Below are 22,606 nucleotides of genomic sequence, written 5' to 3' on the forward strand. Positions count from 1 at the left end.
AATGTTGGCTAGCCTTAGTAACTCACACCTAGAACACACTTGGGAGGTTGACGAAGGAGGATTCCGAGTTTGAGACCAGCCGGGATGACCCTGTTCAAAAATAAAAGACAAAAAACAGGCAAGCAAACAACCAAACGAAAAAAACGACAATAACAAGAAAACCAGCCATGACAACATTAATAACAAAAAAAATTATAAAAATAAAAACATTTCATAAATATTCTTCTCTCCTTTAAAATCTGCAACAGAGGGTGTGATGCCTGTGATTTTACACAGCTTTTGTTTGAGGGGAGGGGAGGGGAGGTGGTGTCGCCCTGAATTGAGACAGTAGAAAACTCTGTTGTCAGTATTTTTCCCACAGCCTTTACTTCCCGTGTGGATGTTGTGATCATGGCCTGTGATGCTGGCAAGCGGCACTAAGGCCCACCTTCTGGCTTGGTGGAGACCTAACGTTCCATCTGGCAGGGCTAATGATCTGTCCACACTAGGACAGTGCATTCACTGTAAGTCATACTGAAGAGATAGGTAGAATAATTATTCCTTTAACGAGATAATGTAATCTACCTCCACGAATCCCCACTCCCTGGAGCTTCAACCATACAGCATCTGGGCACTATGAGAGACCCCACAAAATTTATGATAATGAAGTCCAGAATATGAGCTATGATGCATCGGTTGATAACTTTTGCACAAATTTCTACTTAGCAAAGAATCGCAGCGCTTACCTGTCAAGATGCTTCTGTCATCATGAAATCCCTCTGTTCTCAGAGAAGGGCAGGTTGTCTCTATTTAAAAATAAATCAATAAATTATTTGAACTAAATTTTCCATCATACTTTCCCCAAATGAAGTTGGGAGTACTACCATAAAATCATAAACAAGATAAAACTGAAAATAAAAACTAATTGAACCATTTCATTAGATTCCTGTAAAGCAAGGATGATGCTCTTCACCCCACTGTACATCTATAAAAGTTTAATGTTTGTTCATATAAAATATTTAAAATATTGCCTGGCCCACAGTAAAATCCCATTTGTGCTGGCTAGTGTTAGCACTGTTACTCAAACATCTATATGTTTCTATGCGTTTGATAATAAGAATCAGCTCCAGTTCATCCAATTAAACAAGTGATTTACTGATATACTTTATCCTAACTTTATCCACATTTTTCAACCAGGTGATCTTAAACTTTTATAACATGATGAAACATGAACCGGGAAAACAAAACTAAATAAAATTAGTAAGCAGAGATCTTTTTGTACGTTAAAAATTGAGAAAGTTAATATTTATGTTTCTCAATAATACTCAGATGAATAATAAAGCTCATTTCCATTCAGTGAACTCACATGTCCAATACGACAACATCATACAGATTCAGTAACATACACACACACATATTATTCTTTAAACCTAATCAAGACTCTAACCGACAAATGAGAGCACGCAGACAAAACTGCCACCCAGTTTTTAACTCACGCCACAGCGAGTCTGCAAGAGTACAGCGACATCCCTGACCTAAGTACGTTACACTTTCTAATGCCATTCAGTCACACGTTCAGTTTTCCACGTGTAAGAGAGTTTTGTGTCTTAAATTTTCTAGTACAAACAGGAAGTAAACGGCTTATGGCCAAACTGACCATCTGCTTGGCTGAAAGTGAAAACCTCCAGTTTTCCAGTCAATCCCAGAATGCCTCTGCTCTTCCTTTGACAAATGTACCCAGGCTGGTGCTGGTGAGAAGGACTTGGCCTGGCATATTTAAGTAGAAGGATCTCAAGGTTTAAGTAAGGCAAGCACATATTTTACAAGTAGAAATATCAAATAACATGTTCTTTCTGAATGATGATTAAAATACCAATTCTGATAAATCAGTGTGTGTGTGTGTGTGTGTGTGTGTGTGTGTGTGTGTGTGTGTGTGTGTGTGTGTTTAAGCTGGCAAGCTTATTTTCTAGTTTAAATGGAGGAACAAATATGAACAATAACTTGGAAACAAACCATGATATATAAGGGATTCTTTTAACACAGCATTGGTGTGCACATAGAAAGACACATCAGTCAAACAGAGTAGGAAGGTCAAATGTAGACCATTTCAGATATGGCTTTATTTACTGCAAAACGACCATGGCAATTCACTGGGAAATAGAAGGTCCTTTTGGCCAGTGGGGTCTAGTGTTAGACACCAATGCAGGAAAACACTGAATCTTGATTTCTCACATCACATAGAGAAACTGGAACACACTATAAGTGTGAAAAGTAAAACGTAAAGCAAGTTTAGTAATATATAAAGCTCTGTGAACCTGGAGAGGCAAGGGGTGTTTTGAAAGAGGAAAAGCATTACTATCAAAAGAAAATACCGGTAAATGAGGGATCCATTAAAATTAAAGCACTTGTTAATCCAACGATCAGATGTGTGAGAAGTCAGGCCAGCAGATGGAAGAAGGTATGTATAAGACATGTATCATAAAGAGACGAGGCAAACCTCAAACAGAGAAAATACACAGAGAGGGAAGTACTGTATCCAGAACAAACCCGAGGCTCCCACAAAGGAGCAGAACATAAAAAAGTTTGTTTCAAAACACCTTTCCCACTCCGCAAGGCAGGTTATCCAAATCACCAACCCACAAAATCAGAAGTGTTTTACTTCATTAGTAATCAAGAAATGGAAAGGAAGCTACTAAGATTCCATTAAATGACTCAAATTAAAGAACTGTCACTTGGAGTGTTGGTGAGGGTGTGACAAAGGGTGACATTTCCTGCACTTCTATGTGGCATGTGGTGGTGGGAAGTGGCAGGACCACATTAGAAAATTGTTTGACAGTGTTTATGGAAGCTAATAAAGTATGACTCTAAGTAAGAAGACTCAGTGACCCAGGAAACACGAAAGCCAAACGGGACTGCAAAAGACTGTTTTAGATAAGAATGTCTATCCAATTGTTATTTGGAGAGTTACAACCTAAAAGTTCAGAAACAAGAGGTCATACAATGATATAAACAATAAAAAATCTGGATAGCTGCTAGAGAGAGAGAGGGAGGGAGGGAAGAAGGGAGGGAGGGAAGGAGGGAGGAGAAAAAGAAAGAAAGAAACAAAGAAAGAAAAGACAGCAAAAAGAAGGAAGAAATGAAGGAAGGAAGGGGGAAGGAGGGAGAAAGGGAGGGAGGGAGGAAGGAAGGAAGGAAGGAAGGAAGGAAGATTTAACTTGATACATGAAACTATTTTGACCTTAGAGGGAAAATAACTAAGGAAGTATCATCTCCCCTAAACAAATACTACCTATTCCATTTATGTGACGATTGTATGACCAATCTGCTTGGAGGAGTGATTACCGTGGAGGGGTGTTGACCCAGAGCAGGTACACAGAAATCTTCTAAAATCCAGGGTATATTTTATTATTTTATTTATGTGACAATTACACAAGTGCACATAAACACATGTAAAAAAAATATCCCATGTGTTGTGCTTTAGATTTTGCTTATCTAGATTATTTAGATTTAAAGAGAAAGCTAGCGGTTCTGTTGGGAAAACACTTTGATCTAAAAATAATTTTTAAATTTTGATTTAGAAAATTCCCAATTAAAAAATACATATTGGCTGCAGATATCTATAAGACAATAAGTGGTAAAAAGGAACCTTGCATTCTTCCCACCATGTGCACATACATACAAGAAGATTCAGTATGTGGTTGGTGGAACAAATCTCTGGGTAACAGAAGGGCTTCCCTGCTGTGAGACTTCAGTAGGGAGGGGAAGGTGTGTGGCCTGTCTCCAGTAGGAAACTGTAAATCTCATTTAAATTCTTCCTAGCACATAGATGGTGATGTCAATGGAATGAGCACATGACTTTGAAAAGAAATGGAATTCAACATTGCCTGATATATATATATATATACACATATATATTCCACTAAAAATATTCAGTTTACAAAACATTAATGCCATTTCCTATCTTTAGATCACATGCTATCTAAACATGAAGAGATGAGCAAAGCAAATTAAAACTAAGTGTTTTAAGATTTAAGTCGCAATAAGATCAACTCATGAAGATTCATGAATTCAATGCACAAAACCAAGAAAGCAGTATCATTGGCTATTATAAGCTAGATATGCTAATCAATTTAAATATTGACATCTGCATTTTAATATAAAACAGTGGAAGTGACTATCAGAGATTGGATATGTCAAACTATCAAAATCATAACATACAAACATACATCTGCATTTTAACATTAATGTGCCTTTAGACTTATTCATGAGACTCAAATGTGACAATACTCGTTAAAACAGGACCAAGCACAGCAACTCTGTCCCTCAGAGCCTCTCTGGGGATGTTTCTAAGAGTAATGAATACCATCCTTCTCAGAAAGATGCAGTGCTTGCAGAACTCAACAGTTTCTCAAAAGCGAATGTGAGTCATTTCAGCAGATGCATGCTGAAGTGTTAATGTTGATGATTGTCAGACTTGATTTCCTCTTTACACAGCTTGAAAGACCTGGGCTGTCTATGAGGCTGCTGGGATCTTGAAAAGAGCCAGAGGAAACAAAAAGGAAATCAGCTAGCTCAACTTCACATACCTCATGTCTTTATCTTAATTGCCTTTAAAGAAGAAATGTCTATTAACCCTCTGTTTCCTGGTCACCCGAGAGAAATACAATCACACAGCCACCCAATGGCAGAGTGCAGAATAAAACACATTTCTCGCAAACCAACTTTTCCTTCTACTTTATTGAACATCTCCTCTCAAGAACATGTTCTAAACAAAGCAACCACACACCTAAAAAACCCTCTTCTTTAATAAAATTCATTAGTTTCCATTTGTTTTAAATGTATGCTTAACCTCTAGGAAACCCAGTGGGAATTTGAGTTGTGTTCCTACTGCTTTCTAGCTACAAATGTGGAAATTGATTGGGAGGGTGGCAGCTTCGTCATGATTCTGATCTGGAAGATTTAATATTTCATTTGTACCTAAGATGGGTATCTAGTGTTTGATAAAAAAAAAAATGGATCAGTGCTATAAATGCCAAAAGAAAAAGAAAAAAAAAGATGAAAGACAAAATGTATGCTTAACAAAATAGATCCTGTTTACACACATAGATACACACACACACACACACACACACACACACACACACACACACTTTAACCTGTCAGTTCCTTTCTGGTTTTAACAGAAGTCTTGGCCTTCTAGAATTTTGAGACTAGCTTGCTTCTTTTGATAAGACATTTTTTTAAAAAAATTACATGTGTGTGTCTTTTGTCTATATGCATGCCTGTGTATCACATACATGTAGTAGTCTTAGAGACCACAAGAGGGCATTGGGTGCCCTGGTACTGGAGTTGCAGGCTGTTGTGAGCCTGTCATGTAGGTGCTGGAAGCTAAATCCAGGTCCTCTGCAAGATCGGCTAGTGCTCTTAAGCACTGAGTCATGACTCCAGCACTGTAAGATATGATTTTAGTAATGTAGAGAGACATTAACTGTATAAGAATAGGGTTATAGGCAAGGAATTTTAGACAAGATCCTTAAAACACACAAAATGAAAACAAAATAGACAAGTAGCAGTTTTATTCATCAAAACAACAACAACGAAACCTGCCCATCTTTAAATACTCGCTCTTAACTCTTGTCTAGATTTTTTATCCTGAGTTACATAAGCCGTTATTATAGTATTCACTAGAAAGCTTGACAGTGTGTCAGCATCTCTTCAGTTTTCTTAGGCTTTGGTTTGTTTGTTTGGTTGGTTGGTTCATTGGTTTCCCTTTCTTCTCACATCTAAGACCAGCTATAACCTATTATTGTGGTTTTGTCGTTTCAATTGATTTAATACCTAATCAGTTTGTGTTTTTTTGCTGATGGTCATACCAAATATGAGCTAATCGCCTCTGCAACTCTAGCTTAGGAAAAATCAGGAGGCAAATTCATTCTTTATACAAAAGCTAGGGGGAAATTGAGGCTTCAGGGTCATGAAGAATGAAGGCAAGCATGTTCTATGAGACTCTTTTTAGTGTACTGACAGCTCTTAGTATTTACAGAACACCTCACGGGTTGCAGGAAAAGAAAATGAGTCATTTGCAGGATGACGGTGTAATTAATATTTCCACTTTGCTAAAATGTACAGAGATGGCTCATCAGTTAAGAGCGCCTGTTGTTCTTGCAGACAACCGAGCCTGGGTTCCTGACATCCTGACATCTTGACACAGTAGCTTCGCAGTTACTCTCTTCTGAAATCTGCAGGAACCAGACGCTTACATGGTACACAGTGCACGTGCAGATAGACACTCACACACACACAACAAAGCGAAGGTATCTAAAAGTGACTTAAATACGAAGATGAAAATAAAGTGTTACATTGCTAACACGCTTGAGCTTTAGCAGTAGGGTACTGAGTCACACACAGGAGCCCTCCTGCTCTGAGTTTTGCATCATGAGCTCTTAGTGACCTAAGAGCAACTGGAGCATGCAAATAGTAGTTGAAAACTTTCCAGAAGTAAGTTTTAATTTAAATTTATATTACAGAATATCTAATTTTTTCCAGTTTTAGTGCCAGCTGTGCTGTCAATCTCTTTCTGAGCCTAATTTACAGGTTTATCTTCATTGCAGGTAAGTAAAGTATGTATGGGAAAGACCGTGCATGCAAGGCTGAGTGCTAAACCTAACACTGGGATCCATAACACAGTTTTGTGGAAAAGAAGGGGTGACTTTCACGACTCTCAGATATCTGTGAGCTGAGTCTTTCTGAGGGAGACACTTAGGGCACTAATTCAGAAGAGACCAATCTACATTATCTGGGACCAGACAAGTGAAACCCTGTTTCCTGGGAGACCCACAGGACAGTATGCACCGCTCTGGTCAGTGTGGTAGGATCCACAGTCTAGCCTTTGACTTTGCAGCCTTGGGAGTCAGAGTTTGTCCAGAGTAGCATGTGTCTTTACCTTACTGCCCCTAATTCCCTTGATCCCAGGCTCCTGGCCTTTGTACCATTTCTCCCTTATACTGAGCAGTCCTCTGCCTCAGAATCTTTGTGCTGGCTGTTTTCCAGATATCTATGTATCTAATCCTCATTGCCTTTGCACCTCCACTTAACTATGCCTACATGAGCTCAGCTTTCCCTGCCTATCCATGTCTTCCCATATAGGATTTCTCAACATAGGAAAGGCATAAAAAGATGGATAATCAAGTATCAGATACGTAATGAAAAATATATTAACATAAGTAAGCCTGATAAAAAGATCTAGAATATCCAGGCATACAAGAAAACATCATTTATTATTTATCTAAACTTCAAATTTAGCTTGGTCCTTGAGATTTTTATCTGGCTACTTTGTTTGCTTTCCCACACTCTGTGAACCCAGAGATGATGTTAGCCTGGTCTACAAAGAAAGCAATGGGATGTGGAAAAGCAGAAGGAATGAGGAACAAGAATCAACAAGATGTGGCAGGCAGATGACTGGAGGGAGAAGGGACAATTGCTTTGCTTAACTAGATAAAAGTCTGACTCACTAGGATCTCGGATAGAAATAAGAGTTTGTTTGGCAGCATGTGTATTAATCAGTGGAAGGTCCTGGATGTGCTAAGACTGAGATGTTAAGTAATTCATTTTATTATTATAACATAAATTATTAGAAATAAGAGAAAATAGGCATTTAAGGCTTCCCCACACAAAGAAATGTTTAAGAACATAAATCCTCTTAACCACGTTTGACCATCACACCTGCGTAGGCATATTGAATCACCACATTTCATCACAGAGATGTATACAAATAGTGCATGCCAATTAAAATCTTTATCAACAGAGGGAAGAGAGAGGGAGGAGACAGACAGAAGGAAGGAAGGTGGAGGGAGGGACAGAGGGACAGAAGGAGAGAGGGAGAGAGGGAGGGAGGAGGGGGGAAGAAGGGTGGGATAGGAAGAGGGAAGGAAAGGAAGGAGGGAGAGAGGCAGGGAGGGAGGGAGGGAGGGAGGGAGGGAGGGAGAAAACTACCTGTAAAACTGAAACAGATCAGGGCTGCAAAGCACACAAAAAATGAAGAACATACTTCATTTTGGAGCTCAGTGATAGATTATCACACAGAACGCCTGACAAAAAGAGATGGGTGAGAGAAGGCCTTAGTAACTGGGCTGCTTCCCCTGCTAAATTTCTGCCTTGATATTCCCCCTTCATGAAATCTACAGGCACATACATAATGTATGCACGGATGCATGTACAAAACTATAATTTGAAATCTAGCTCATTTGATAGTCCTTTTATCAATCTCAAACCTTCATTAAGGAAAATTACTTCCTTTACTCAAGGCACTCCTCTTCCTCAGGATAAGTGGTGGGGTAGGTAAAGGCAGCAGTTGGCTGTTGTTTGCAGATGTGGAACTGCTTAGGTTGCATAAACGAATGAAAAAGATCTCTTGGGCATTCTGTATTTTGTTTGTTTGTGTGCATTCATGTGTGTGCATGCAGGTGCACACGGGTATATGGGTTTGTGTACACATGTGTGCACATGTGTAAGGAGAACAGAGGACCATCCCTACCTATGTTGGCTCTGACTGCCTCTGCCTCCCCATAGCTGAAATTACAGGGGTGTGCCATCATGAATATGTCTAAGAAAAGAGACAATAGATCATTGTTCAAATCATTCCATAGTGTGGAAAATTAGACCAATAAAGTAAATAAAATGATAAAAATAATACATTTTTGAAGGAAATTTCAATTTGGATAAAAAAGACTTTGATGTTGCTGTTTAAAACACCTAGAAAACAAGTGTCTAACAACCAGAAAGTAAAAATAGAAGATAAGATTATTAAAATAAATTTCAACAAATAGCTCTTTATATAAAAAATAGATCCATTTTGCTATAAGATCAAGAAATAGATCAATTAAACAATAATAATTCTACAGATTTTGGAGTCCACAAACATATAATGTATTATATGTGTAACTTCAATTTGGTGGTGGTGGGGAATATATGGTTTTTTAAATAAAGACATTTGATTATTATATTAGTAGGAAGAAAACAAAAACGGTAACTCCTGGGAATCAAACTTAGGTACTTTTGCTTGAAAGGTAAGCCTTCTACTGACTGAGGCATCTCTTATATATTTTTTAAAAGGCTGAAACAGAATTCCTTATTCTAAATTGATGTATTCACACTACAACCTGATCACAGCCCTCCAGTCTCCCCTTCACCCATGTCTCCCTTCCCCTTCATCTCTGAGAAGGGGAATCACCTGGAGTTCCAAGCCACCCTGGCAACCACAGTCACCCCAGGAGCAGGTACAGTGTCTGGAATGAAGCCAGATGAGACAGTCCAGTTAGGAGAATTGGGTCCACAGGCAGGCAACAGAGTCAGGGTAGCCTCTGCTCTAATTGTTTGTGATTCCCATAAAGACCAAGCTGCACATCTGCTTCATATATGTGGGGAGGCCTAGGTCCAGCCCGTGTATGTACTTCGGTTGGTGATTCAGACTCTGAGAGCCCCAAGAGTCCAGGTTAGTTGACTCTGTTGGTCTTCCTTTGGAGACCCTCTCCCCTCTGTCTTCCTCAGTCCTTCCCCCAACTCTTTCCCAAGTGTTATGGTGTCTGCTGGTGGAGGCAGCCGGGAGGTTTCTTTATTCATCCTTCTGTGCTTCCGAGCCCCTGTGCACTCAGTCTGTATGCTGCCAAAGCATTTGGGAACTGAATATACGCTGCTCAATGCTAGGAGGAAATCAGTGGGTAACAAGAGCAGACAACCTTGTACTGGGCGATAATGTAATAAAAGTACTTTGAAGTGGTGTGTGTGGGGCATATGAAAAAGAGTAACTGGACAGAACTATTTTAAGGAAGAGGTTACAAGCAAGTCACACCTTCACTAGTGAGCTTAGATCCATACCTTCCAAGGGAGGTACTTGGCTAAGAGGCATGTTCTGCAGGTACAATACCTTTCTGCTGTTCTTCAGATAACAGGGATGAAGTATTGCCTGCATCCCTTTGAAGATTTTCAGGGGTACCACACTGAGCACTAAGATTTATTTACAAATGCTACATGAGGTTAATAAGAGATTTTTATCAGTAAATATAAGCTATATTTCAGAGCAATAAGCTTTTCCTTGCATGTAGTAGAGGATTGACTTAGTAGAGTTTGTGTCTAACCTCCAGTCTGTGAGAGTCTTCAGTAGGAGTTAGACAGTTTATGCGCAGAATGGAAATTGTTGAAAAATATTCTTTCTCTTACACAGTATCCTGCCTTTGATTCCACCTATGCTTTTCACTCTGATTTTTTTTTTTAGATTGTTTATAACAATTTAGTCAGCACACTTACGGAAACACTAAAAGAAACCAACCATGCAATGTGGACGTTTCTGTTACAGAGGATCCAGTTTTAAACAACTGATTAAAACGAGTTTGGAGGTTGTCCAGCATTGTACATAAGTTAATATGCTTTTCTTCTGCACTCTGACAGTGGAGACGGCGCTATCAATCAGTAAAGTGGGTCTTATTGTCAGTGTGAAAGCACACAAACGTATCTTATCCCCTAATGTCAAAATAATGTAAGCTTTATCAAAGAAACAGAAATGCCTGAATTCAAGATTTTTTGATGTACTTGCTTAAAGTCTCTCCCGTATTATTCTTAAATTCTGCCCCACCTGCAACAATATTTTAAGTAAACACTGAGGCTGTCAGAGTGTGGAAGACAGTCATGGAAACTTGAGTTATCCTTTCTTTTTTTAAGTTATTTTTTATTGGATATTCTCTGTATTTACAATTCAGGTGTCATACCCTTTCCGCCAATCCCCTCACCCCTTCCCCACCCACTGCCTCCATGAAGGTGCTCCCTCTCCCAACCTCCCTCTCCTAACTCAGCCTTTCCCTACAGTTTCCTACATTTGGTTTCAACTGTAAACTGTTGACAAGCTCGCCAAGTCCAGACCTGAAACCCTAGCCTCTCCCTCAGATTTGCGAGACTTTATTTTTAGACGTGATCACTTCCCTCCGGTAAACGGTTAGTGACCACACACACAGGTCTGCACATGAGAAGACTAAAACGGGAACCTTGCACCGTGAATCAGACACACAAGGCACTGCACAAGAAGCGTCTATTGGCAGGGCAGGCGACAGTGCCTCAGATTCTCCGACGGTGCCCGTGATCGTGCTGTGCTGATTTTCAGTCCACGCAAATGATACCTGGGGTGAAGTAATATTCATGACTTCTCGCTCTACAGGCGCCCCCTCTATCAAATCGCTTGAGAGAACTCAGTGTCGCCTCTAATAATTTCCTTCATGCAACATGTTTTGTAAATATTGTTAGAGCACGGGTTCTTAGGGGGAAAAGAACTTTCAAAGAAATTAATTCCACAAGATATTTGGAGCTGAAATGCATTTGATACAACTTGATCAAGAATGGTAATATTCCATGTAGAAAATATCAATTCATAGGAATTCTAAAATATGGAAGTTTGCTTATGTGAAGTAAATGAATTCTAAGGATATGTGATAGACAGTGGTCCTGTGGCTAACAACACTTTCTTTACTTATACAGCATTTCTTTCTAACAGAGACAAAGTCAACAATGACAGGCATTCTTCTTACAGTAAACAAGTTACTAAAGCTAGAGATTAAAACAAAATAACAGTCAATAGCCAGCTTAGGAGTGAATCAGAAGAGAAATAAAATGGCATTTAATTATCTCCAAAGTGAATATTTCCCCACGTGGGGTCCCCAGTCAACCTGCATCAGACTCAACTAGTTGGCTTGTCAAAGAAGTGAAGTACTGAGTCTTCCATGGTCAACAGCAGTCAGGAGTAAGTACCTGCCGTGGTTCTTTCTCTAGAGACAACCAGAGAGTCATCTGCATCCATCCTACAGGCCCTGGTTCCATTCAAAGCCATTTTCTACCTAGTAGCATGGCCAAAATGCTGGACCACTCAGCTAAAGCTTTCCCTTCTGTTCTACTAAAGGAAGCCCCCCCCCCCCCCCCCGGCTTAAACAGAAACTTAAGAGGGCAGATTTTCAGAATATCGTTACTCTCCCCAGGTGTGTATGAGTTTAATGTGGCTGTAGTTTTAGCTACTGCTGTGCTTTCATCCAACACTGTGACAACCACGCGTCTTCTTAATACATTTGTAGAGTATTTAAACGTTCCGATGGATTGGTTTACAAAATGGGACTCCCGTGAAATTAGTGACAAATGATCAAGGTGTACAAAGAGGTTTGCGTGTGAGTAAATTTAAAGTCTCAATTAGGAGTTCAGACATATTCATCTTTCTCTACTTGTACAGAGGCAGGGACAGTGACAAACATTCTTACAAACCAAGGAGTTTCTAAAGCTATAGATTAAAGCAAAATAGCAGATGATAACCAGCTTAGGAGTCTTATTAAGAAATATTCAAAAGAATATACATAGCAATATTCTGTCTCATACGGGATTATCACCTGCCTACATATCCCGTGATTCTCAGCAAAGACGGGGACGTTCTCTCTTCTTAGCAAATGGCTTTTCTAATATATTCACTTGAATTTTGCAACATAAAATGTGTGTAGGTTAATAATCTATTCAGTCACGGTTAATTTTAAAAATCAGCACTGAATATAAATGCTCCAAATTTCTGGAAAGCCCTTTGGGAATATTTAAGACAAGATTCATAAATTTAATAATTGAAAAATAAATATATCTTATTGGATCCTGTAAAGATATATTAACCTTTTGTTTCTCTCCTCTGAGATACCACAAAACTGACATGTAATTACACTCTATTGCTTTCCACATTTCAGAGTCTGTTTTCTTCTTAATTAAAGGCAGACATGTCCTTGTTAATCCTAATTAGTGGTGAGCTTTTAGACTTCTAAAGTGAACAAATGATTCTTAAAGGCAAAACTGTGAGATAATATCAGATACATGAACAGAGGAATGCATGCATATAATCACATTTACAAGTTTCAGTTACAGGCAAAAGGTTAACACGCATATGAAGCTTGGAAGTCTGTCATTGGCAAACTATGAAGGTCAGTGGTAAAAAAAATTACCGATTTCTTTAATCTATCAGTAAATCTAATCTATGGCCTCTCCAACCTTAACAAGATTTGCTTCAATGGATTTTTAATGACTTACGAACTCTAGATAACATTTATCAGTCATGTAGAGAGGTGACCCACATACCTGGTTTGTCCCTGACCGTCACACAGGTACAGGCAGGAAGCAGGAACATTGCCACGCAGGCCCACAGTTTCCAAGAGCCAGTGTGCCTCATGGTACCTTGAAACCATGGGAACAAATGGCCACAGATCTGTAATGGCAGAAGCATTCAAGTTGAGGTCTGGTAGTCTCTGTCACAGACACAAAGTCATCACCAGCAAAGGGAAATCAATCGATTTCCCTATAATTGTATATCAGGGTATATGGTACTCTAGCATGCAACTGAGTGTTTCAGCACACACCTTCCTCTTTATGAGTGCTCAGGTAATATTTCTAGATTTCTTCTTAATCCATGACTCAATTACTCGTGAAGTCAGCTTCTCATCACTTAATTCCTCCCACCTCCTAAGTGATTTTAAAGCTATTCTTTGAAGATTATTGTTTCTTTTTTATTTTAAACATTGTGTTAAAATATATGATAATGTAAACTTTGCATTCTGGGGAAAAGATCTTTGCCAATCCTACATCCAACAGAGGGTTAATATACAAGATACACAAAGAACTCAAGAAGGTAGACTCCAGAGAATCAAATAACTTTATTGAAGATATGGGGTACACAGCTAAACAGAGATTTTTTTTCAACTGAGGAATATTGAATGACCCTAAAACACCTAAAGAAATGTTCAGCATCCTTAGTCATCAGGGAAATGCAAATCAAAACAATTCTGAGATTCCACCTCACACCAGTCAGAATGGTAAAAAAACTCAGGGGATAGCAGATGCTTTCGAGGATATGGAGAAAGAGGAGCACTTCGCCATAGTTGGTGGGATTGCAAGCTGGTACAACTACTCTGGAGTCTGAAGGTTTCTCAGAAAACTGGACATAGTATTACCTGAAGACCAAGCTATTCCATTCCTGGGCATATACTCAAGAGATGCTCCAATATATAACAAGGACACATGCTCCATTATGTTCACAACAGCCTTATTTATAATAGCCAGAAGCTGGAAATAATCCAGATGTCACTCAACAGAGGAATGGATACAGAAAATGTGGTACATTTACACAATAGAGTACTACTCAGCTATTAAAAACAATGACTTCATGAAATTCATGGGCAAGTGGATGGAACTAGAAAATATTATCCTGAGTGAGTTAACCCAATCACACGCACACATGCACGCGCGCACGCGTGCGCGCGCACACACACACACGCAAAAATCATATATGGTATGTACTCACTGATAAGTGGATATTAGACCAAAATCTCTGATTACCTAAGATACAATTCACAGACCACATGAAGCTCAAGAAGAAGGAAGACTAAAGTGCAGATGCTTCAGTCCTTCTTAGAAGGGAGAACAAAAATATCCACAGAGGAAATACAGCAACAGAGTTTGAAGCAGAGACTGAAGCAAAGGCCATCCAGAGACTGCCCCACCTAGAGATCCAGCCTATATACAACCACCAAACCCAGATAATATTGCTGATCCTAAGAATTACATGCTGACAGGAGTCTGATATAGCTGTCTCCTGAGAATTTCGGCCAGATCATGACAAATACAGAGGTGGATGCTCACAGTCAACCACTGAACTTCGAACTCAGTTCTCAATGGAGGAATTAGAGAAAGGATTGAAAGAGCTGAAGGGGTTTGCAACTCCATAAGAGCAACAATACCAACCAACCAGAGCTTCCAGTGTCTAAACCACTATCCAAAGAGTACACATGGACAGACCCATGGCTCCAGCTGCATATATAGCAGAGGATGGCCTTGTTGGGAAAAGAAGCCCTTCTTGGTCCTGCCAAGGTTCAATGCCCCAGTGTAGAGAAATATCAGGGCAGGGAGGCAGGAGGGGTTTTGTGAGTGAGGGAGCACCCTCATAGAAGCAGGGAAAGGGATGATGGGATAGGAGATTTATGGAGGGGAACCGGAAAAAGGGATAACATTTGAAATGTAAATAAAATATACCCAATTAAAAAAAAATGTTACTCTCAAAAAAAATTGCATTCTGGGAATTTTGGGGTGTGCATGTCATTGCTATTGTTTTGAAGGCCCCTACCCTCTTCCAACTTTACAATTCTTGTTAGTTTATAGAACTGATGATCTGTGCCTATTAGCTAAATCTTTCTATCTCATTTTGAAAAATAAATCCGTAACTATTACTCTGTTTTCTTTGTCAGAAGTTTAACTATGTTGGGTATTTTATATGCACAGAATCAATCCACTTTTGTCTTCTTTATTGGTGACTATTTTATTTAGCATAATATCTTTGGTGTGTACATACGGGCTAGTGCATGCACATGTGTTTTGTGTGTGTGTGTGTGTGTGTGTGTGTGTGTGTGTGTGTGTGTGTGCATCTGTGTGTGGAAGGCACAGGTCAGTCCCAGGTGTCACCCCCTAAGAGCCCTCCACCTTGCTGTTTTCAGAAAACTCTTCTCATCCACCTCACTTTATCAGCTTGGAGTAGGCTTAGCTCTCCTCCCCAGAACTAGGTTTACAAGCTCATGCAACCACACCCCATTTTTTTTCTTTTCTTTTCTTTTTTTCTTTTTTAATAAATTGAACAACTTTATTTAAAAAAACAAAGATAAATGTACAGATTTTTTGGCCTTTGTTTTTTCTTGAACTTCATATAGTCTGTGAGTTGCTTCTGGGGTGTTCAGAGCTTTCTGGGGTTAGTATCCAATTATCAGTGGCAGTGTATTATGTCTGTTCTTTTGTGACTGGGTTATCTCACTCAAGATGATATTCTCTAGATGCAGCCATTTTCTTAAGAATTTTATAAAGTCATTGTTTCTGATAGCTGAGTAATACTCCATTGTGTAAATGTACCACAATTTTTATATCCATTCATCTACTGAAGGACATCTGGGTTCTTTCCAGCTTCTGGCTATAATAAATAGAGCTGCAATGAACATTGTGCTGCATGTGTCTTTATTGTATGTTCTCTGGGGTATATGCCCAGAACACACCCCATTTTTATGCAAATTCTGGGACTTAACTCTGGTCCCTGTATTTGTGCATCGAGCAATTTACCGACTAAAATATTTTCCAGTCAGATACTAAAAGTTCACTAGTGCTGTGACATTTGTCAAAATTTTTCTCTTGTTTTCAGGGTTGGGTAATACTTTACCACTTGCAAATCTCTTCATCGTCCCTTACAGGACATTTCATTGCTCTTGTCTCTTGGCTACTGTGAATACTTGTTACAAGCATAGGCGTACAAGTATCAGTCTAAGACCCTAATTACAATTCTCTGGTTTATATGCCCAAAGAAGAAAATGCAGGGTGGACCATATGGTTTTCATCTTTTTAATTTCCTCAGGAACCACCATGGAGTTTCTCTATAACTCCCACACCAGTCGAGTTTCTACTAGTAAGGAACAGGTGTGCTGACTTCTCCATACCCTCTGTCACATTGACATATTCCTTCTACTTGATATATATGTATATATATATATATATATATATATATATATATATATATATATATATATATATATATTTGTGTGTGTGTGTGTGTGGGTGTGTGTGGGTGTGTGTGTATACATGGTATGAGAGGGTGGCTCACTGTAAATTTGATTTTGTTTTTCCTGAGTATTAGTGATATCAAACATGCTTTATGTACCTTGTGAATGTACTTATTTATGTGGAGATACATTGTATTTCTGTGGAGATGGTTCTCAGAAACTTTCCCCATTTTTAAATACAGTTAGCTGTTGTTTGACTGCATTTTCATATATTCTGCATTTTGACCCTTGTATTGACCTTAATGCTGCTTTATATTCTAAGGATAAATGCTGGCCTCCAAGATTTGGAGTCTGCAAGTAGCCTGAGGGACCCTGCCGCCAGTTAATTCTGATTGGTCAATAAAGATGGTGGCATCCAATAGCTGGGGAGAAGAGACATGGGTGGGGTCTAGGCTTCCTTGGGTTAGAGACCAGGAGGAAGAGAGAGAAGGGAGACTGCAATCATGGGACAGAAAAGCAAGGAGAGTGCCCTGGGCTAGGGGCCAAGAAAATATGGCCCAGAGGGTTAACTAATTGGAGTTCTGAGCAGCCAAGATGGGACATTAAAGTAATAATGGGTTATCTATAAGAGGTAGGGTGTAAAAGCTCGGAGGGTAGAAAGTTGCCCAACTACTGTGCTGCTCAAGCATATTAAAATATAAGGGCTGTGTCTTTCATCTGTTACTTAAATAGTCAATTGCAGAAAGGAATGCACTGCCAGTATTTAATCATTTTTTTACAACACCTTTTATCAGCTTATAATGAACAACATTTCTCTCCTTAGAAATAGAGACCATGGGTCTCCACATCAGTCTACTGACTGTGTGCTTTCATACACAAACTTTTAAATAGTGTTTATTACATTTTTCACTTATTGCTATACATTTGGATTCAAATACCATAATATAGAAATTTAAACGCAATCTAATTATTCATGACTCTGTTTGGGGATATTATATTGACATATAATGGCTTAATTGGCATCATCATATTTTCCATGAACTATTTTGTTATTGGATTGGGTTCCACTCTTAAAATGTCCACTACACACATGCAACTTCATTCTCTTTAAAAGGGAACTGGTACTTGCAATGCTTATGGTACATTTCATAATACTCTGCTAATGTCATCATTGCCTTTACGGATTTATATTATTACTCTATAGGTCTTACAGTGAAACATTCAGCAGAAAAAAACCTCTAGGGGAATGGAGATTTGCCTCAGTCATTAAGAGGACTAGCTACTCTTCCAGAGGACCAACGTTTGATTCCCAGCACCCACAAAGCAGCTCACAATAATTCATCACTCCAATCCCAGGTAATCTGATGCCTTATTTTTGTCTCTGTGGGCATCATGCACACACATGTTGTATGGTTATAAACATAAGCAAAACATTCATTTATACGCATACGCATATATGTATGTATGTATGTATGTGTGTATGTATATACAAAATAATGAAAATAAAATTAAATATTTTTAGACCACTATTACCAAAAGTCTAACATTGTTTAAATTAACTTTACTGCAGTGAATAAGTTAAAATGGAAATAACTTCCAAGGAAAAATATACTGGGTCCTTCTATTTATTTGACAATTACAATTTTATTAAATAGCTATTCAAGAGTCATAAATTACTTATGTGCTACCATCCACCATTTAATTGAAGAGCCAAATATGTCAAAACTCATCACATGACTGTCTAACTTCTGTCAATAGACTCTCTTTAGAGAAAAATAACTTCATCTTCTTTGATATTCTACATACATATGCCAAATACTCAGTTCAGCATTTTAAAATTAATTCAAGATTTTATATATTTCTGGATGAATAGCTAGAGGCAGCAATTACAGTGTTAAAATTGTATGTGTAGCTCTAAATATGAAACATCTGGTCTTATGCCTTATTTATTTTGAATTCTTGCTATAAACATAGTCATGATCCTCATGCGACCTTGCAAATTGATCACAGCTACTATTTTGTGTATGTCAGTAACTGTTAAACAAATAAATTCTAATTTAAATAAATTCTATATAAAATATTGATTCAATTTTCTGGGAAACCTATGATTGTGTTTTCTCTCAGTTGATCAATTAGCACCGAGACACAGTAGCTAAAATCTTGGCGTCCTGTATGGTTTCTGTCACGTGTATGCAAGTTATAGAACATCTTTAAGTCTTAATTTATTCATTTGCTTTTTCTTAAACATTTATTCTACATATGTGAGTACACTGTCATTGTCTTTAGACACACCAGAAGAGAGCATCAGATCCCATTACAGATGGTTGTGAGCCACCAAGTGATTTCTAGGATTTGAACTCGGGACCTCTGAAAGAGCAGTTCATGTTTTTAACTGCTGAACCATCTCTCCAGCCCAAGTTATTTATCTTCAAGTCAGGAGCAGATGTCTTATTTAATGAATGGCAGTTGCATACATGAAAACATTGAACTATGTACTCTAAAGATGTCTACCACTATATCTGCTATAGACTAATTAGTCTGATTTATGGTTACACTTGTTTCTTACACTCAGGTTGATTTCATACCTGAAAAGTAAAAATGTTAAATGGTTTTAGACATTCACTTTCATCAAAACTTTGGCTCCTATTACTGCCACAAACGACTACAGAAGCTGCAGTCACAAGCACATGACATTGACATTGCTCAACGATTTCCTTAAATCTTGAGCTGCTCAGAAAATGACAGAACTTGGAAGCAACCTGATTTTTTCCAAAGTGTTCTCAGTATGAGATTATATGACTTAGTTAATCAAATGTTCGAGTGTGAACTTCCCATTGCTATCTCTCAGCAACATCAACAAAAACTTACAAAGCATCCTTCACTCTCCACCCTAACACTATCACTTCTGGAATTTCCAGTAGCCAAACCTTCCTTTCTTTGAAAACACCCATTGGGTTCCTCAACTTCACAGTACCTAGAATCCCTTCTCATCTTCCTTCAGATCCACTGTTTGCTAGTTGACTTCTTTTTTCTGTCTGTTTGCTGCCTGCCTATCTGTCTGTTTGTCTATCATCTACCATCTATCATATAGCTGTCTGTCATCTATCATCTATCTATCTATCTATCTATCTATCTATCTATCTATCTATCTATCTATTATATATATACATATATATATATACACACACACACACATATATATATACATCAACTATCATCTATACATCAATCAGTCTATCTATAATCTATTATCTCTCTATCTATCTATCCATTCATCCATCCATCCATCCGTCCATCTATCCATCTATCCATTCATCTACCTGTCTATCTTCCATTCAGTTGAATCTCTCATTTATATCTCTTCTTTCTTTATTTCACTAGTAATATTTTCTAGATGATTTTTCTTAAGTCATTTGCTGGGTTGGTCCCAAATAGAATTTCCATGGGAAGAACCCTCTGAATCTTCCCTTTTCCTCTTTCCTGCCACTGTTCTTAGACACAGGTGGAGCTTGGGCTGCTGGTTGTTCCTAAGTGTCTCACTTTAGATTTCTTCATTCTTGGCTTTAACCAAAACCCCTTATCAGAATTAGGCAGTTTCTACCTTATCTCCCTCCCCAGGTCTCAGCAAAGTGATTATCAAGATAGCTTTATAAATTACTTCAAGCTATTGTTATACAACTTAGTGTGCTTTTCTTCACAGCTGACATTAAGATTTAAGACTGGCACCTCCAATGTCTTCCCAGTTCAGTGATTAATGTGGTGCCACAAGATAATGTATGCAGAAGCTGAAGTTCCTTAGCACTCTCAAGTTTACCAAATTGCCTTCTGGTAAACCTGTACACAGATGTCTACAGTACATTTTTAATAAGGATACAGAAAGTATTGATTCTATGTGTTCTCAATTCCTAAAATAAACATATTTTATTATATATATAACATATATGAATATAATCTCTCTCTATTCAGAGATACCAGAAGAAGGCAACAGATCTCATTACAGATGGTTGTGTACCATCATGTGGTTGCTGGGAATTAAATTTATGACCTCTGGAAGAGCAGTCAGGGATCTTAACCACTGAACCACCTACCATTCACAAGTATATATTTTAATATGCATAGCTCGGAAGTAAATTCTGCCTTCCTCTAACATTAAGAATGTACAGAATAAGAAGGTCATGTAACATATCTAAATGTTTGAGAATTATTTTAAAAAAACTGAAATGAATGATTTCAAAACACACATTTTCTCCTTTTACCCAAACCCATCTGGGGCTGACAAGATGATTCAGTCAGTAAGGGTGATTGTCAACCCTCAGTAACTGAGTTGATCCCAGAACCCACATGGTGGAAGGAGGAAGATCACAGCCATTTCTAGGCCCTAAGATGGAAATAAAGACAGGAATCAGGACCTCATTCCACAGACATGAATGCTCATAGAACAATCTACTTGAGAGTCTTAGGATCAAGTTCAGGTTTGTCTCATCAAAAAGCTTTCATTATTACCATGTGTTGTTTAATAGCAGGGTGCAGGGAATAGCTTGCCAATCAGTTCCTCATAAATATTCATTTATTTCTACCATGATCCCAATTAGAACCCTGAGAGTTTCTATCCAGTGCCACACAAGGTAATGCCATACTTGTGAGTGTCCTCAGCACTGACCAGCCCACAGAGACACCAGTACATGTTCCATGACAACCCCTTTTAAATCCTTCAGGTAGCTCTGCCTGTAACCTATGTCTTATTACCGTGGCAGGAACAGGGTCCCAACCTCTGCTTATGACTCACTGTTCTTCCCACCTGCTGCGGACCAGATTGGTTCTGGATGTCATCTCTTAAACTTCCTTAGTCCACTTCCCAAAATCTTTAAAGCACTTATAAAGCCTAAGGTATTTTTAAGGACTATGGTTCTTGAAGAATTCCTTGCTATATTTTATAACACAGAAACCAGGAGTAGCAAGGAAGGAACAATTGAAAACTTTATTGCCTCATTTCATTGGTGAGAGCCCTATTATGAACCATTAATTAATTGGGTGGGAATATAGCAGCAAATTAAATAGAAGTTACTGCTGTCAGGGTTGAGAGATGACTCAGTAGTTAAGGAGCACTTGCTGCTCTTGGAGAGGACCCACGTTTGGTCCTCAGCATCCACGAAAGGAAAAATAACATATTTTTTAAAGAAAAAAAAGAGGAAGGAATAGGAAATCTGAACAAGAAGACAGAGCAATGGAGCAGTGAATGGGATGGTAGATAAGTGGATGGATCAGTGGATGAAATGATGGGGTTTTACTAGATGAAATTGTTCAGAAGCTTGTCAGTGAAAGCCCGAGTAAATCCAATCAAATCTCTTTCAAACATGAATATTTTTACTGTTACGCCCATTAACATATTCAATTTTACATGTTCACCTGATGTCTTTGAAACTGTGTATTACATGAGAGCCATCCCTCAAAAACTCACAAACAAATGGCCAAACATGAGGAGCAGGAAAGGAGAAAGGGGCGGAAGAAGATACCTGTTCATTTTACATACACTGTATCATTAAGCAACACATCTCAACTTTCACATCCTAGGTTAGAAAGATTGCAAAATAACTCTTTAAAAGCTCCAAATCGCTAAAGCCCTTCAGATGGGTTCATCTAATTTGCTTTTTAAATAAATAATTATTGTTAGAAATATCATTTGTTTCAACAAAAGATTTGTTTTGAGAGAGAGAGAGGGAGGGAGGGAGGGAGAGAGAAAGAAAGAAAGAAAGAAAAAAAAGAAAGAAAGAAAAAAAAAGAAAAAGAAAGATGTTTGACCTGTGAAACATCTGCAAGAAGCCACATTTTCAGAACATTCCTCCCAGAGGGAGTGCTAGACAAGAGGGCGGATGATTGATTTTTCATCAGACTTCCTTGACTGTGCTCCAGCATGTCCATACGCAACTCCAGCAGGAAAGCCTGGTTCTGCTGTGACCAAGTGTGGCATTGTGTAAATACACACAGCAACAGGTGCCACACATCTGCTCTTTTGTCAGTCTTGAGAATCTATTTTTCATGAA

General features: G+C 38.5%; 1 protein-coding gene across 1 annotated transcript in view; it reads right to left on the reverse strand.

Annotated features, from left to right (window-relative positions):
* Window positions 1-13,207, reverse strand: part of COL19A1 (collagen type XIX alpha 1 chain) — a gene marked incomplete at both ends in the record, with an annotated part of 301,963 nt that extends 288,756 nt beyond the window's left edge. The window contains 2 exons of the mRNA XM_080916766.1: window positions 726-785; window positions 13,117-13,207. Coding sequence (XP_080772892.1) covers window positions 726-785; window positions 13,117-13,207 — 151 coding nt within the window. The remainder of the gene's footprint in view (window positions 1-725; window positions 786-13,116) is intronic.
* Window positions 13,208-22,606: the final 9,399 nt, after the last annotated feature.

Source organism: Micromys minutus (genome assembly GCF_963924665.1).
Source record: "Micromys minutus genome assembly, chromosome: 5".
NCBI lineage: Eukaryota > Metazoa > Chordata > Mammalia > Rodentia > Muridae > Micromys > Micromys minutus.